Below are 18,463 nucleotides of genomic sequence, written 5' to 3' on the forward strand. Positions count from 1 at the left end.
CGCTGCCCCCTGCAGCACCCTCGCTGCCTGCTGACAGCTTACTGGGCACAGGCGAGGGATGCTGCCAGGGAGAGAACGCTGGCCAGGCTTTTCATGCCACACAGCAGCGTTTGTGCAGGTGTGGCTGATGTCCAGGGACGCTGCTCCCAGCTTGGAGGCTGTATTTGGATCCCAGACACTGAAAACACCCTGAAGGGCCTTTGCCATCTCCCCACCTCCTGCAGCTCCTAGCACAGGCATCTCTGAAAGGCTGGTACCACTCCTACACATTTGGCTCCAAACACACACTGAAAATACGTCTTTTATTAAGTTACGGCAACTCTTGCACGGTTTAGTCTCCAGAGCAGAATTTTCCCAATGAACTGAATTCCTGCTATCTTAAAAATTTCAGAATGAAACAGCCAGAAAGCCAATTATTATAGCCAAAATATTTGCACCTCATTATGGGAAGTGCTGATTTAAGAAGATTTTTTTTTTCTTTGCAATAGAGGCAAAACCTTGGTAGGAGCCTTCAGACACTGTTGTGGCAGTGCTGGTACAGAAAGCAAAGTGGGTGCAAACATGCACATTTTCAGACACAGATATGTACAACAGTATTTTTTTTACCTTGTGTTCTGGGGATGTGCTGAATGCCGAACATCCCACAGGATGGCTTTTGTATGCTGTAGTCAGGGCCTAGCACAGTGTCAAGCTTTTGTCATGCCTACAAACACTGGATTTTTAAGTTAATTATGCACATACATTGTTTCTTTATTAATAAGCTTTGAAGCAGTATTATCCAAACTATTATAATGGGAACACCTGTTTCACCTCTTTCGTGTCCCTTCCTGTGAGCCACCCTTTTATTAAAATTCAGTATTGTGTGCAACAAGCTGCACGCTAAACCAAGCAGAACAGGACATCTGTACCGAGGCACACACACCACACCTAATGAATTAGTCTGGGCTAAGAAGCTCAGCTTCTCAGGACCCAAGCTGCCAGTCTTTTGAGCAGCATCATAGAGAGAAAGAGACACAGGGAACTCTTATGTGCTAGTGAAGACTTTAAAATACGTGGGTACTGAAAACCAAGCAGGACAGGAAGAAGCTTTTTATCTAAAGAGCAACCTCCTGCTGGAAAATATTGTCTAGGTAGTCTGAGGAAAGGTGCTCAGAGACACATCAGAGCATTTCTTGTTCTGCACTAGGAATTCTCTTCACAACCAGCACAAAACCAGCAAGATGACACGGTGTTTTTAATAATGCACCAATATTAATAATAATCATCACTGGTAATCACTGGAGTCCTTGCAGGCTGTAATGCTACAATACACTGTACGTTCATCCTTGCCCTTGAGCCTCACAAAGAAGTGATAGAGTTGGGAGCCTCTTGCATCTTAGAATTAGCTCCATTTGGATTCAGGGCAATTCCCCATTTGCCAGCAGGTTCCCCAGCAGAGCCTAAGACACCTGGCAAGATCAGGCAATGTAAAGCGTGAGATGAAGTGACATGGCTTCATGCTTTAGAGATACAGAACGTGTGTGTGTGTTCTGTGTCTTTGCTGGATTCTCAGGAACTGGGAGGCAATTTTAGGAGAAATTTAATTTTTCTCCATTTGGGGATTAAAGAAACTGTTCTGATTGACACTTAGGCTAAATTAACTCCTGGACTTTGCTGCCATCACTAATCTATTGGTGAATTTAGCCCAGGTTTCCAGAGGATCACTATGAATTGTCACTGCTGTTTTCCTTACTGTGGCAGATTGGATTTCCCATGCTGTTGCTGAGATACAACCAGCTCGGAAATATGCACAGCCTGACCCAACCTGTTGAGTGCCCTGTAAAATTCTGATCAGACAAAAATCAGAGGCGTGCTCTACAGCTCAAGAGAGAATGGCAACAGAGAGCTCTGGTGAAAGGCTTCAATAACTGTCACTTCTCCAGGCAAAGGCTGCCTGAAGTCAGAAAAAGAGAATCATCTCTGATTCCTCCATCTCAAAATACTATTCCTTGGGTGAATGTGTATGAAACCATATACTCCAGGGAGCCATGGGGCTGGGGATTATGTTTAGGATTGGATGATCTCACTTAGTACCACCTAACCAGGCTAGTGGCCCCTTGCTCTGCCTTGTGCACAGAGTGTACGGAGTCACTCTCAGCAGATGTATGAATACAAATTACACAAACATACAGCCAACTATCCATTCAGAACCAGGAGTGACACATCTGGGAAGGGTGCTGAAGCTGGCAAACAGGCAAACGTGAGCAGTGACCCATTTTCTTGCTGCTCTGCAAGTCACAGCCTTGCTCACACAGGACTGCTCTCAAAGCCAGTGTACAGCCCAAGTGCTGTGGAACCCAGAGGAAGAGCTGTGCTGTTGGGTGCTGGCTGGCTGGAAATGTAGAGCCCCCTTAGAGCCCTGGAGCTGCATGTCTGTCCTCTGGCCACTCCTTCATCTTCTGTCTCGCCTTCCACACACGAGAGGCACTCTTGGATCTCTTGGTCTAGCTCCAAGAATTCTTCTTCACCATCAGAGCTACTGGCAGTGTCATAATCAATCTCTTCTGCACAAGGAGGTTCATCATCAGACTCCAGGCTGCTGTTACTGCACCTTCTGCAGAAAAACCACAAGAGAGACTGGACGTCACCAAAGGAGAGGGTGTTCCCAGGGGGAAGAGCAAAAAACAGGGAAATGCTTTTTCTGGGTTCAACCTTGGCTCTGGTAGTAAGGGATGAGGAGGTACTAAGCAAGTTCAGGTGTGTCTTTGAGTCTGTCTCACCAATGAGAGTGATAAAATGAAGAGTGGCACTCAGTGACCTCTCAGGAGTAAAGCATTATTATTCCCACCACTGTTACTGCTATTGCTTATACAGAAACAGAGTGATTTACATACAGACAATACCATTCTTGCCTTGAGGCACTTACAAAGGTTACAGAAGCTGAAATATAGCAGAGAAGAAGGTATTCAGTTTCCAGAAGGTTGCTGGTTTAATCATCATCCCCCTCGCTGCTGTTCCACATTTAGCGTAAGACCTAATTAATCCAGGTGGTTGAAGTGCTTTGGCATCTTTTCCTCCTGTTCTGTGCAAGCTCAGAGCGCTGCTAACAAGAGGCAGCACAAACAAAAAACTGAGCCTTTTGGTTCTTCAAGCACACTGGCTCCAGGGAGGGCAGAAGCACCAGGAGAGGCTGTGTTTTGTGAAGAACATGGAAAGGCTTTGATAGCCTGACTTCCTGGGGAAGGGCCAAATTCAGAGTCAGGCCTGAAAGGCTGAGGAAAGGCTCTAAGTGGATGTCACAGCCACGTCATCTGGCTCTCAGAAAGGCAGGTAACCCCACCTTGGCCTCCTGCCATTTACCCAAAGGGACAGCCACAGGGGCTTTCCTCACATGCCCGCTTTCAATGCACGCTGCATGGGGTTTGCCTGATGCGATATTTATGGCACAAAAGTCACCACTGGACTAGATGGCTCTGGGGGTTCCTTCTCTTCCCAGGCTGCCTGCATCCCATCTGGCCCTCAGCCCATGAGGGCAACTGGGTAATTTTTTGAGACCATAAAGAAGCCTGTGATTTCAGTGCTGTCTTGGTCACAGTCTGCATGAATCAGGGGAAGAGATGCTGCATTTTTCACCTCCAGGTCAACGTTTTCAATCAGACTCAGAGCAGAGGAATGTATTGCTTTGGGGGACGGGGAAAGGAATAATAATATTCCATCTCTAGGCCAGAGTTTCTAATTTGTCCCGACCTGGGAAGAGTGAATGGCTTGGCAGATGGAGCATACACAGCTTTAATGTGTGGTCTGCTCACTTACATGAACCAGAATAATCTTCCAGCTTTCAGCTGTTTCACAGCAGTGCCAGCAAGTGAGGTTTCAGAACATACCAAAGGTGCAAAGTACTGCTTTTGGTGTAAGATTTTCCTAGGTCTGAGACTCCAGATCTTAACTGCATACAGACTATTCTGCAGCTGAAACAAGCAGTGTCAACCCGCATCTCCTCCTCAGGCTGATCTCTGTCTTAGTTTACTTCAAAGGCTGGGTATAAAGGATTTTTCTGAAAGCTTAATAGAGCTGTACAGCTTAAAAATAAATAAAAGAATAATTATGCACTTTTACAGTTTCTGGCTCTACTTCAGTCTGCTCAGAAATCTGGGTCAGGAAGAACTCATACTGAAAATGAGGATGTGACATGAAACAAAACAAACAAACCAGGACAATCCTCCCAGCACAAACAGCAGCAGCAATGGTCCCAGCTGGGTCTGACCAGTGGGTTTGATTTCTTCTTTTATTTTTCATATGCAGGCATGGAAAGAATTACCATGATACTGAGTACCTATGATAATGTTCAAAGCTGACTAAACTCAGGGGAACCAGAATTTTCATTTATAAGCCCTGCTCTTGCAGATTTGCAATCAAAAAGAACCAAAGCATACCTACTTTCAATATTGCACTCGTACATTTTGAAGGAGCTGCTAATGCCATTGGGACAGAACATAGCTGCTGCCCAACTCACTGATATTTTATAGATGGAACAGCTTACAGCCTAGGAACTGAAGGTCAAATGTTTGTATTAACAGGATAATTGGGGGAAAAAAGGTCCCTATTATTACTCAAATCTGGGAAGCCAAATAACAGGATTTTCTGAATATTTCAATAATTTAAGTGATTTTAGGACTGTGTTTCTGACAAAAAGGGAAAATGCCTCCTACCACAAAAACATTTTGCTAATGAAGGGAAGTCTGGAACACAACAAACAGAGAATGAAAAGACAAAAAAAGGACAAAACTGCTATTTCTTTACATTGAAGACTGAAGGGATATTTTTTAGGAAGCAAGCATTTATTCATAAAACATTTGTAATGGACTTCCAAAGCTCCCCCTTGTTGTCTGCCTGCACAGCACACAAAACACCAAGGCCATGAGAGCTCAGTTTAGGGGGCCAGTTGTGCTGCAGAAAGAGGTTCCCCGTGAGTGAGGATGTGCTCAGACCCTGTTTGGAGGTCAGGAAAGAAGGATTTCCTCCTCATGGGTTCTGCCCTTTGCTCCTTTGCTGTGGCAGTGATGAGCAAGGCAGTTAGCCCTGATCTTAGCAGTGGCTTCTCCAACCTGGACTGACACCCCTGGGTCAGAGCCACCACCACAAGTCTCACAGTGAGATACCAAACTGCAAATAGATGGGGCCAACCTCCTCCTGCTGCCAGCACGGGCTGCAGTCACACTGCTGGCTTCAAGGTTGAGAGGAGCTTTATCACATCAACAAACTCTACAAAGCAGTAACATCTCTGCACTACGTGGAACTTTAGGTCTCAATAATCCACTTCTTGCTGCAGGAAGATTTAAAACACGTTACAAAGCAACACAGATGGGCTGGTTCTAAGCAGCAGGTTCTTCTGGAAGAGGAGAGGTGGCAGCATGTGGCACGTGGAGGAGCCAGCCAGTTGCACCAACCAAGTGCCAGTCCTTGCATGTGCTTCCCCACATCACAGAGATCATCTCCTTCCATGCAAATGGTGAAACATGGTAAGGAACAGGATTGCCAACATCTATCGACTATTGCATTCTTCCCCAACAGATTTTTGGGGGGTTGTTTGTTCATTTTTAATCTGATCTTTAAAAGCTGGAAAAGAATTCCCACGACAGAAAAAAATGAAACAAACAAACAAACAAAAAAGCGCAAAACAACATCAACAAAAAACCTACCCAGGAGACATGAAACATATTTATCAAAGAATAATGATGTTGTCTTACAGAAGGTAAACAAAGAGGAAAACCAATGACACTACATTATAGAAATTCAAGACAAATATAGACTATGAATACCACTGAACATGAACACAGTGCAGAAGGGAGCAGGGAAGGCTGGTAATATATTCCATAGCCAGCAGTCCCCCAGCTTTCACAATAAAACATGTACACATTTGGTTGATCTTCAAAACCTATGGCCTTGTAGCCCCCATCTATTCCAGCTGATGGGAGCCACAGCAGCAATTTGCAACTTCATGATGTGATAAATAGAATTTCTTTGTTTTGATTTTTAATTTGCATATTTACTCAGATATGACTTAATCTTAATTAGTTCTCCTTTTCTGTGTGGGTGTGTTTTTTTGTTTGCTCAGTTTTGGCAAACAAGCAAGATTTGATTCTCTATAAAATAATTCTGGGGTTTTTGCTGGCTTAATGGGAAGAGAAGGGAGCCCAGTGACTCTTTACATGTCAGCATAACTGGAACGTTGTGGTATGACTGGAAAACTCCTCTTTCAGCTGCCTACTGCCAATCCCTCATTCTAAGTCAGCCTGCTAAGTCACAGCTGGACAGAAACCTCTCTTGTCAGCTGTCCTGCTGAGCCACACCTCAGAACACACACCCTGTAGCTGTGGTGATAAACAGCAGCTCCACACTGCACACGGGGATGAGTGGCGATCACTCTTCCATACTTAATTTTCATCCACTTGTACATGCACAATAGAGAAAACTAGAGAAACCCTAAGTAATTTCTAGGGATTTTTCACTCACATTTTGCTTGTGTGGCAGGTCACTCACTCTCTGTGTATTCTGCTGGCTGGCTCAAAATAGAACATTTCATTTTTTTCTGCTGGCACTGACAACTGTCCCTCTTAGGGAATCTGTGACTACTGCTCGGGGTTTCTGCTTGACCTTCACTTGACAGCCCTCACAGTCGCAATGTATTACAGAAGGGGGTGGAGCATTTACTTTTTTTCATATTGCTCCTCTCACTGTTGAAATTTGTTGCAGCCTTTGCTGCAGAGTGAAACTGGATGTGGGAGGGTCGAAATGCATCACATAAAAAGGAGGAAAAAGCTGAGGCTGGAGACCACTGCTGGTCATGGACATACCAATGATTCTCTCTGAAGGATGTATCAACAAAGAAGCAAACATGTCTTCAGCCTCTCTCTGCAGTGAAAAAATAACCTCCCTGCATAATCACCCTACCTGTAACCCTATTTTCTCCTTGTGTTAAACCTTCTCTCCATCATGGTATATCACAATTCTTTGGAAGCTGCCCAAAGCAGGGATGTGGCCGTGTATAATGAGCCAAGCACATCTCTGATACAGTTCATAGACTAAATAAGGCAGGAAATAGCTTTACTGAAATATTTTCAGTAGAGATGAGACATTCTTGTGTGTGAATAGAAAACAGAAAAAAAGATTTTAATGTGATTAAACAGGCCAAGTTATCCGAAGTCACAGCATTCACCTGAAAGAAGGGTTTGGTTTTTCCCCACTCATGGAGGAACTGGAGACCCCAGAAAGTTCCCTGACCACAATTATCACCTGTGCAGAAGGGGAATCGCCCATTCTTTTCTAAAGAAGTTTTACCTATTGTATGTACCAGTACATAAAGCATCCTGAAGCTTTAAAGATATGTTGCCCTCTCTATAGTGAATTAGAATTATCTTGCCCTTCTGGCTTTTTGACATTAAAACTCCTTCTACACTACCAAATCTAAAAGGGATGTGTGGTCTTGCACGGTTTTGCTTTTGAGGAAGCCATATGTTTTATTAAAAGCAGGAACACTGCTTCTGAGGGCTAGTAATGAATCTAAAATAAACCTTAAGCAGACAAATTTGCAGTAATCCCAGAGTACAATTCTTCCTTTAATTGCTTCATAAAGTAGTATTTTAGGACATAAATGAAACAACCCTGATGCTTGCAGGTAATTACACCTGTAAGAAATACACTACAGCAACAAGATGCCAGCAAAGAAGGTCTTTAATCTGCCCTTTGCGTCGGATTCTGTTGCTACAAGATGCTTTGCACACCTTGTAATGACTTTCTAATTTCTTCTCTGCCGTTCAGCCGCTCCCCAGACAGCAGCCTGGCACCCTCCTGCCTGAGGAATGCCAGACAAGGATCTGTTTAGTCCCTGACCTCGCCAAGGGAGGGGATCAGCTCTGCTCTCATGCAAGATGCCTCCAGCTTTAGGAGCTATTGCTTTCCCCTCCGCTGTTGTTACACAGCTAACATTAATGATGTTAACTTTGTGGGTTCCCAAGGGATTTCCCTTCCCAAAGACTCTTTGACAAGGAGTTCTGCATCTCCTGAGATAATGTGTGCTCAGCCCAAGGCAGTGCCAGGTGCCCTGGCTCTCAGCCCACCACAGCCCATCCTTTCACCAGCAAAATGAGTGTAATTAAACATGGCCTTGAATTCTGTTTATTGTGGCTGAGAGGTGTTTGGTTGTGTTTTGAGTGTAATTTGGGGTTTTTTCCTGTTTGGTTTTTTTTTGTTTTTTTTTTTTTTTTTTCCCTGCTGCAAATAGCCAAGAGAAAGGTGTAATTCATCGCTAAGGCTCGAACTAATTAGTTTTTCAAAAGTTCCCAGGCTAATTGTAGACTGCAATATTTATAATTGATTTGGCCAGATTAGAAATGGGTGTCTGGTGCACCAGTTAGATAAGTAAAGGGCAAATGGGTTTTATTTAGAAGAGAAGGGAAGACAGCTTGTAAATAAAAGGAGAGCACGAAGAGGAAGAAGCAGGCTGACTCCTGGCCAATACTGTCCCCTAATGTTCATTCAGGCTTGCAACAATTTAGCCCTGGGTCAGCGTTTTACTTGCGTCTGCCATAAACTGTTCCTGTCCCCAGGAATGGCTGCCTCCATTCCTGGTGGGAAGGCGGCTGATGCTGCTGTAGGGGCAGGGGAGGTGTTGGGCACACACGTGGTTATGAAATGGAAAAGCCTTGTATGAACACGGAGAACTGCATTTAATAGAATTACGCCGTGCCATTGGGGCAGCTTTGATCTTTCTGTGAAAGACAAGTCTGCAGAGAGGACAAGAAGTCATTTTTTTCTCCCATCTGAAGGGTAGCTGACATTGCATGACACTCCTGGATTCCAGGTATCTCAGTTCAGATCCAGGCACGCTTCCAATGCTAACCAATAAAATTCACACAAGCTTCAGACTTGCAGGATGGAAAAGCTGTTGAGAAGCCAGAGGCTGTGGATTCAGTCTTATGAACAATCATTAATTTCCTCCTAATGGAGGACCAATCTATATATCAGAGCAGGGCAAACACTGCATCTTTAGCATTCTTATAGCTGTAGGCTTGTAAGAATTAATAAAACCCACTGACTTGAACAGATACAAGCCAGGCACGAAATGAAGCTCTGGCAGTTGCTGCAGACCCCAGACATAATGAGTTTTTCTTCTCTCACCGTTAGACTGCTCTTAGGTCTTGTATTTTTTTTCCTTTAAGTACATTCACATTTCAGCACAGGAAAGCACTATCCTGCGGGTACTTTATGAAAGATTTGTGAACTGGCATATTCATTTTGGTTTGTGATGATGTTTTCTTTCACATGGTACAATATCTGGCTTGGACAAAACATTAATAATTCCATTAATCTGCTGCTTGCAAGGGCAGGTATGAACAGCACAGCTGCATCCCCATCACCACTGACAAGCTAAACCAGGGTACTGAGTAAAAATTCCACTTATTATGGTATGAAGTTAATTATAAAATAACCTAAGCATGGAAAATAATGACTTTACCTCCATGAACATACCAGGCAACCTGTAAAATTTCAGCGACACCAAACAAATTCAGCCACTCCACCCAAGCTGGGGGAACAGCTCATTCACCCAGAACTGGCATCCAGCACCAGCTGCTGTGTTAATTCCTTGCCAATATGAGATATGCCTGAAGAAATCTTGAGACCTGACTGCCGAATCTGTACAGCACTACATTCTTGACATTTGGACCAAAATCCCAAGCACCAGAGCTCAAGTCCCAGGACACAGTTTTTGAGCAAGCTGAAGACTTTTATAAGAGGCATATGTGATTTATTTGTGTGATATATTCAGGCACTGTTGGGAACCAAAAGTTTGGAGTGTCTTGGGAAAGCATAGGCCACATCTTGCTTTTTAGAGCCATATTACACTACAACTTGATGTTTATTGAAGGGATGGTTTAATATCAGGCCCACTGGACCTTGTTATATTCATTAAAAATGAGATATATGCACTGGAAATAGAAGATGGCTGAGGTAAAATAGATGGAATAATACTCATCCACCAGGCAGCACAATAAGTGGCTTGGATTTAGAATTTAAGGATCAGAGGAAATGTTTCAAAAACAGGTAAATTTTGGCTTTCTACAGCTTAAGCTACCGATGAAAATATGAGCAGTCGAGTCCCCTTGTATGGGAAGATATTTAGTGAGACTACCAGAACTCATTAGGACACTAAATAATGAAAGAGTTGCTGAAAATATGATTTTGAAAGTGTTTGTGAGCTTTTCTCACAGTGTCTCTATCTCAAGCAATTTCTCCTCAAAAAGATAATCATGTTATTGATGATACTTAGCAGCCCAGCCAAAGTAACACAGGAAGATTATTGGAATCCTTGTAATTGCTTTTAGATGCTTCCAGTAGTTGAGATATTGGCACTGTGTGGGGGAAAGCAGCGTGGAAAGATTTTGGCTTAGATGCTAAAAAATTGTACTGCTGAGGATAAAGGATGTAAAGGCAGGCAGGCTCTCCTGAGTTCTTGTTTCCCTTGGTGCACTTTTACAAAATGCCACTGACTCCCTCCAAGCTGTATAATTGGTTCTATATATTTAATTTCAAAAGTCCAAGTTTCGTATGTACATATCCCTTAGTTCTCTCAGAGTGACTTAAAGGATTTGGGATTTTGAAAGCAAAATGTTTTAAGATGGCCAAGACATGTCTAGACTGTGCCTTAGTTACTTATCTGTCCTAGGTATAAGGTATTTTTGGGTCAGATAAATACACATGCAAATATTTGCACAGTAGATGATAGATATCTAATTACTTGACTGAACTTATAATTGCCGTAAATTACTAATTTCCAACCGCTCCACCCCGTGAAGGAGAAAGAAACCTCTTGGTTGCTAGTTTCCCTTCATGAAAATGTATTTTTAGCTGATACCCACTCTGGTGTTTCCGAGAATCTATGGCAGAGGTGTATATACGTGCGTGTGTATGTAAATAAGTTTAAATAAGCACATAAATACATTGCCATCCCTTATCTACTTTTCCTTAAAGACAGATAAATAATAGATATATACACATTATGTAGGCAGCCCCAGACACCCACACATGCACAGTTACGTGGTTTTCTCCGTGTTCAGAACACAACTTTCATTACAAGACATAGGAGGTCTCAGGAGATGCTCCTACAGCTCCCTGAGAAATAACAATAGATAATCACTGACCCTTGATGCTGTTCCGCTCAAGTGGAAGCAACCTGAGGGAAAGAGCTGGTTGTGACCAGAGCAAAGCAATTCTTTGACTCCAGTCCCCAGGTGAGTGTTGACAAAGCAGGAGTTCACCTGAAAGGGAAATTAGACCATCTGGGTAGGACTGGCAGCAGCTGACAGAACGAGAGGACACGGCCTTAAGCTGCACCAGGGGAAATATAGGTTGGATATTAGGAGAAGGTTTTTTATGGAAAGAGAGATGAAGTAAATGGTCTGCTCAGAGGGGTGGTGGAGTCACCGTCCCTGGATGTGCTTAAAAGAAGTCTGGATGTGGGACTCGGTGCCATGGTTTAGTTGAGGTGTTGGGGCGTGGGTTGGACTTGATGATCCTGGAGGTCTCTTCCGACCTAATGATTCTGTGATTCTGAGATTCTGTGACTCTGTGACTTGAGATATGTTAGGATGGTTAAGAGGCAGGCAGAAATGGTTGTCTAAAACACCCAGTGCTGTCATCAGCTATTTGGGAGCTTAAACCAAGACTGTGGCTAAAATCTTGGATTCTCAGTAAGGAAATCAGGACATTTTCCTATTCCACATGGACCTGACTCGTTCTTGTACCTCCTAAAGTAGGGAATACCCATTTTAGAAACCTCTCTGCACAGACCTTTTTCTTTCACAATCTTGTGCTTCAAATAGGTAAAGAACAGGTGGGACTGAAAATACTCAACTCTGGTAAAGAGAATGATTCTTGTTCTGAAGCACCCAGAGAGGGGACAGGGTATGGCAACACACAGAAGTTCAACAGCTGTTTTTCCATTGAAATCTGCTTTTAAGGAAAGGCTTCAGACAAATCTCATCTTAAGGGCCACAGAAAACAATTCTTGGAGGACACTGAAGGCAGTTTAGGCCAACATGACGGCAAAGCCCTGAAGCCTAAAGGTTCCAGGTGATGAATATCAGTCAACACCGCCACTTCTCAAAGTAACTTTACCTCTGAAGGTCCTAGGTTATCACAGATTTCTTGGAATGGATCCAACACAAATCTGCAAAGTCATAATCCTTCTAAAAGTTATACATCTCATTCAGGGATGCTCATCACAGTTCATCCGAGAAACCTCCTGTATTGTAAAAAGTTCTGAGACTAATATGGAACTTTTGTTCTCTCATCCTTTCCTGAGGAGAACAAATATATTTAATAAATATTATAGTTAAGGGGGGAGTGTGAAGGACTCTGTGTATACGCATAAGAATGAAAGACAACAAGGGCAAGGTCAAAGCAATCTGTTGTGCCTTTAAAGCAGATTGAAGTGGGTTTATAGCAGAAACATCTGATGAAGTATATGTGTGATCATAAATAATCAATAATAGATCCAGATTAAAAGTTCAACCTCTGCCCTCATCCTAAATCTCTTCTCAGACATAATGAGATTCAGATAAAACAACTCTGAATACTCATGTTCAATATATTTCAAAACATTCCGATCGATTATGTTTTTAACACCATATGGAACCAAATCCAAAACCTTGCTTAACCTCGCTCATTACACAGCTGATTTGCATATGCTTCGGACTCCATTAAGGATAACAAAAAATATCATCCACTGCATATAAAAGTGGCAACACTTGCTAATTCCCTGATCTTGCCAAAGCCCTGCCAGATGTTTCATGAAGAATAGCAAATATTTCATTATGTTCTCCCCGCTTCCGAAAATTTTTCTGTCAAGAACTGCAAGGATGAACAAGAAAAACAACAGGCATGGAGAGCTGACAAAACCATGAAGCATCAGTTTCAACCTATTTCAGAGCTCAAACAGGGTTTTAAAGGGATTCTTCGTGCCAGAAGGACCTTCCAGCCAGGAACATATGACTCCCAGTAAACAGAGGGAAGAGGAAAAACAACGACCATTTGCTCTGATCTAAGGAGACAGCGTCGCCTTGCAAAAAAACAGAGCACATATAAAAGTTGCCTTTGCTGTTTGTTGTACAAGAGATCTCCAAATTCTCTTCTGTGTTCCTGTTGTAGGCTTTTAATAATGTTTCACCTGTATTACAGGCAGAAGAAGTTTTCAAACGAATCCATTTGCAGCTTGTAGCATCTATCAGCTCCCAGCAGGGAACAATTTTTAAAATCGTGGTTAACATGAGTATTTTCTGAATATTTTATAAAAATCAATTTTCAAATGCCTGCCAAAATATTCTATGTGTCTTACCTGAAAGTTGCAATTACATTTTCATTCCTTTTTCTGAATGTGAATATATATGTCTACATTTATATATGCTTATATAAATTCTTGAAAGAATACTAGCGCACCATGAAAGCAAGCATACTTTGAGTGAAAGCCCAAGCAACATAAACTGACAAAAGTATTCATTTAATTATGGTAAGACATGTATTTGGATGGATGGGGCAAATTAGAGCACAGCTTGCAGAGCAGTGAAACAATCACTTTATAGAGAACCACCCTGAGCATTTAACGTCACTCTCTGATTTACAACTAAAAATGATAAAAGGTCACTTCTTGTGTGCAGAGTAAGTGACTGAAAAAATATGTCAGGCTGTACATCAAAGAAAAATTAAATCATGAGGTTAAAACTCTTGGTTTTCAAAGATACAGGTTCTGTACTCAGTGGGGCTTGCAGGCACTCTGAGCAAACTGCTTTTCTCTTTTTGCCCCAATTCCCCAATAACGTGGACACAGAAGGCTCCATCCCTCCCCCAGTCTGCATGGTAGAGCCAGGGTGTGTCTGAAGCCTTCCACCACCTGCCTAGTCTAAATGACGGTGCAGAGCTCTTTAATTGCCTCTTCCATGTATATGCCCTTCTCTTCTCTGAAAGCAGTTACAAAAAGGGTGCTGAGCAAGGTCCAAAAAGGTTCTAAACCTTACTGAGTTTGGTCCAAAAACTCCTCTCAGCAAAGCACAACTTCAATAAAGTAGCAAGTTTCCAGATCCATTAGGGACGGAAGTCAGTGTTCTTGATTCTGTCAGGCAGGAATGAAGAGTTTAGCTGGAGGGATGATGAGGATGTAGGACTCCAGCTGACATCAAGAGGGGGGAGAGGTGCTCAGTGACACCAAGGATTAGCTGCCAGATCATATTTTGAAAGAGAAATGCTGTAATTCTTGCAGTCCTGAAAACAACTAACGTCATTAAAGTGAAGGGGGGTTTATTTGGAAGGGAAAGAAACAGCCAAAAGCTTCCAGATTTTCTGTTCCCAGCGTGGCTTCTGATTTTAAACTGCCCAGCAATCCTGGCTGCCAGATCCAGCTCAAGCAAACAAAAGCTGTGGACTTGTGCACGCTGGTTCCACTGGACCTGAAAACCTCATTAGTCACAAAATCTTGTATTTCCTGGCATTTACCTTTGTAGTTATCTTTTCCTTAGCTCCTCATTTTGTTTCTGCTTCAGAAAGCTGCTTATTGCACCAAAATTAAGTGACATCTGCTCTTCTCAGGGTGGATTCTGTCTTCCAGGAACTGAAACACCAGTTAAAGACCAGATCGTGAGTTGCTCTGGCTCATGAATTGTCACCAAGGCATGGAAAGAACCCACAGAAATTATATTTTCCAGTACAAACAGCAGAGATCCAAGTGCTAGAATATACAAACACTCTTCACAGAGGGGATGCATTTAGGAAGGTTATATTCATGGATACATCCCGGGTTCTTGACTGATGTGTTCTGTGATAGAATATCCTCCTTCCCCACCAAAACATGATGGCCTCATTTTCTCCACAGACATTTCTGTTGCACCGTCAAAAATCAGGCACCCCCACAGCAACATTTCAGGTGCCAGTAACACACAACCCCTTAAAATATCTCTGTATGCTGCTGAGGGACCCAGGCTCTTGGAATGATGGAGATAATAGAATGGTGGAGTAGCTGCAGCCAAATCAGGCTGCTGCTGACTTTACCCTGAGTTTCCCAGGCTTACACTGGACTTTCTCCTTTTCTGCACAGCCAACCCGGAGAGAAACTGTGTCAGATTTAATGGTGCATGATACAGGCAATTCAGTACCAAGGAGAGGCGGGGGAAAGGCATTTCTGAGGCGAGATGGGTTATCAGCTCAGCTCAAAGAGCAACCTATCAGGAAACACTGCCAAGGCAACTGCAGGAATCTATAACTTAGGAGTTACCCTAAGCCTGAAACTTCAAAAATTTCGTACTTCTCACAAGCAGAATGGCAAAGCCCAAGAGAATCAGACCAGCTATCAGTCCAGATGACAAAGTAATACACTTAGTGTATATCAAGTGCTGTGCACATGAAAGGTACAGGAAAGATGGCAACATTATGCAGTTTTATCCTGCAAGGAATCAAAGCTGTTATTACACAGCAGTTTTCCAAGGGCTATTACACTCCATTGCTTACCCACCAATCAGCTCACCTTACTGGGCTTCCCAACAGTATGAATCACTTTTAAATAACAATGCTTTTACTTTACATACAAGCTTTGCAGCCTGAAACACCCCATACTGCTTTCTGAAAAGGGAAGCAGCCTGAAGATTTATCAGGAACAGGGCTGTTGATGTGCAGGAAGCTGCATCAGCATGTCCCAGCTGAGCAGATGAGCTCCTGAACAGCATCATTCACCAGGATTTTTGCAGCCATTTCTGAGGCAGGGAATGACACTTTCCTTTAAATCTTGTCATTTTTAGAACAGAAGGCAAAGAATTCTAAAGTCAGTCAACAACTGGTGCAAAAATATTAAGGAATTGAAAACAAGAGAAATATGTCCTGTGTCAAAACTTGGCAAAGGTGCAAGCCGTAGATCCCTAATTCTTAATACTCAGAGTATTTCTTGGTTTGCAAGTGAATCAGGATTACCGTGCAAGGACAATCATGCCATGGAATGACATCATGATTTGGGTTGGAAGGGACCTTAAAGATAATCTCGTTCCAGCAGTCCTTTCATGGCCAGGAACACTTTCCACTCGATCAGGTTGCTCAAAGCCCCATCCAACCTGACCTTGAACACTCCCAGGGATGGGGATCATTGGTTGATAATCACAACAGCAGTGAGAGCCTGTGGAACTCTACGTGCCAGCCTCACACACTTACTCCACAGAACGGCACCGTGGCAAGGCAGGGTGCAAACTGCAGTCACTCCTGGGAGGGTTGTGCCTGCTTGTGTAGTTCTGGGAAAGCTTGGGGCTTGGGAAGTGGCAGAGCCAGGGCAGGGAGGCTGTGTGCACTGATCCAGGGCACTCTAAGGCAGACTTTTTCAGTCATGCTCCCAGGTCCCAGTGGAAGACAGCACAAATCCTGACAGCTGCCTTTCTCTGACGCACACATGTTTGCTGGAACTATCCCATGTGAGTTTAGGAGGAAAAGGCTCAGAATTAAATACACAATTAGGGTCGTATTGACCTAAGCTGCTAAGGGTGAATTCAATAAGCAAAATGTGTAAATTATGTGGCCAAAGATCTGTGACTATGGAGGAGCCCAGCCAGGCACCACAAACCAACAGCTTTAGCTTCTGGAGATGCTTCCTCCCACTTCTTGCTTTTTGTAGACATTCCCAATGCAAGAGAAGTCAGTGAGGAGACAGTCAAGAGAAAAGAAAATTTCCTGACTTGTCTACTCCCTTGCTGCTTTCAAAGTCTCTCCATCCCAGAAGTGTCACTAATCCTTTTCCCACACTACTCCCTATAGTCAGGAAATGCCTGGTATCTCTCCTCTTACAGAGGGTCTTCTTTGAGATGGATTAAACTAAAACTTCTTAAACTCAGACCTTTCAATTTCCTCTGCTGGAGACTTTAGATTTAGATATTTTTGCTCTACTGGAAAATATCCACTGATAACAAGCAATTATTATTATTATTATTAGATACATCCTTAGAGATAGAAACTGGCTGCTAGGAAAGACTGAAATGAAAGGAAGAGGAGAAAAATACAAATACTATTCCCACTTACCCTGACAGAGATTTAATCACCTACCCAGCATGTCATACTGAGAGTCCTTGGACAACCTCCTGAACAAGACTCAATTGACACCTATAATGTAAAGCACTTGATTTTCTCATGATAACATTAAGCATCATTACTAGAAATGGATGATACAGTTCAAAGCTAATTTCAAATTTAATTTGAAACCATTAAATATATATGCAATTACCTCTTCCCACAAACCAGCATTTGGTCTCTGAAGGCAGCATCCATAGTAAGCTAAAAGACAGTATGTGGAGTTCTTTCTGTGAGAATTTACAGGTGTGCATGAGATTAAATGATTTATAAAACACATACATGAGGCCTCTAATAGGAAGAATTTAAATCAAACATTTTGTGATTAGAGCTGTTTTAAAGCAGTAACTGCAGTGGGGAGGAGGTGCTGTAGGAGAGGAACAGAGGGTTAATTGTGATCATCTTGCCAATGCTGTGGACCTGAATGTTCAAGTCATGATGGAAAAAACTGAGCAAACCAACTGTGGCATATTCCAGAAGGACTTTGGGGTGCATCATGAATCCTCAGAGAGTTCAGAGCACAAGCAAACTGTGCTGGACAAGCAGCAGTGGCCTGGTGCCCCTGAGAACGGACCTGTCTGCTTTAAGGGCAGTGCTGAGACTAACAGCCTCAAAATGATCTGGCACAGAGCTGAGAAACCAACAAAAGGAGAGATCCTGCCAAAGCACAGTTTAGGAGATTTGTTATGGAGGTGAACAAAACAGTAGCTGGTACAGAATTTCAGTGGGGATACTAAAAACCCCAGTCTAGAACACAGCAAGGAAATGAGCGCCCTGTAAAACTCAAGAAAGGAGTGAAGTGAGGCAGGAGACACAGGGAGGGTGGAAAGATGTAAAGTATTAAAGTACCTGCACTGCTCAGATGATCTGGACTCCAACAGTGCCCAGGACTGCTGACCACAGGAACCACAACATTATCTGCCTCCTTGGAAAGACCCTCAGTTTGATCAGCCTCTGCCAGGTGTAGGAGCAAGCTGACAGCCCAGCAGGAACAGGGCTCCGGGTAGATGAAAACTCCTGCCCAAAGCCTGTTGCAGGAGAACAGGATGTTCCATGCTCCTGCCAGGATGCTCAGTAGCAGGACCTTGGAATGCTCACCAAGGTCAATAAGGCAGCTGAGGGCAGCTGGGAATAGAACTGCCTACAGGGGCTTGTGGGGCTGCAGCAGCAGCATGGCACAGACACCCCTGTAGGGTCAGGCTTTGGCCAGCACAACAGGGGTGGAGATCATTTTGGGATGCGTTATCCCTTGGTGAGCCTGGATACAAAATGGGGAGCTCATATCCAGATGGTGGCCTATTTCCAGTCCTGAAATCCAGACATTATATATTCCTACCTC

General features: G+C 43.2%; 1 protein-coding gene across 1 annotated transcript in view; it reads right to left on the reverse strand.

Moving 5' to 3' along the window:
* Positions 1-377: 377 nt before the first annotated feature.
* The window catches only part of AGBL1 (AGBL carboxypeptidase 1), a 266,584-nt gene continuing 248,498 nt past the window's right edge, over positions 378-18,463 (reverse strand). The window contains exon 23 of the mRNA XM_040077478.2: positions 378-2,593. Coding sequence (XP_039933412.1) covers positions 2,287-2,593 — 307 coding nt within the window. The 3' untranslated portion in view covers positions 378-2,286. The remainder of the gene's footprint in view (positions 2,594-18,463) is intronic.

This window comes from Hirundo rustica, chromosome 13 (genome assembly GCF_015227805.2).
Source record: "Hirundo rustica isolate bHirRus1 chromosome 13, bHirRus1.pri.v3, whole genome shotgun sequence".
In the NCBI taxonomy this organism is placed as follows: domain Eukaryota; kingdom Metazoa; phylum Chordata; class Aves; order Passeriformes; family Hirundinidae; genus Hirundo; species Hirundo rustica.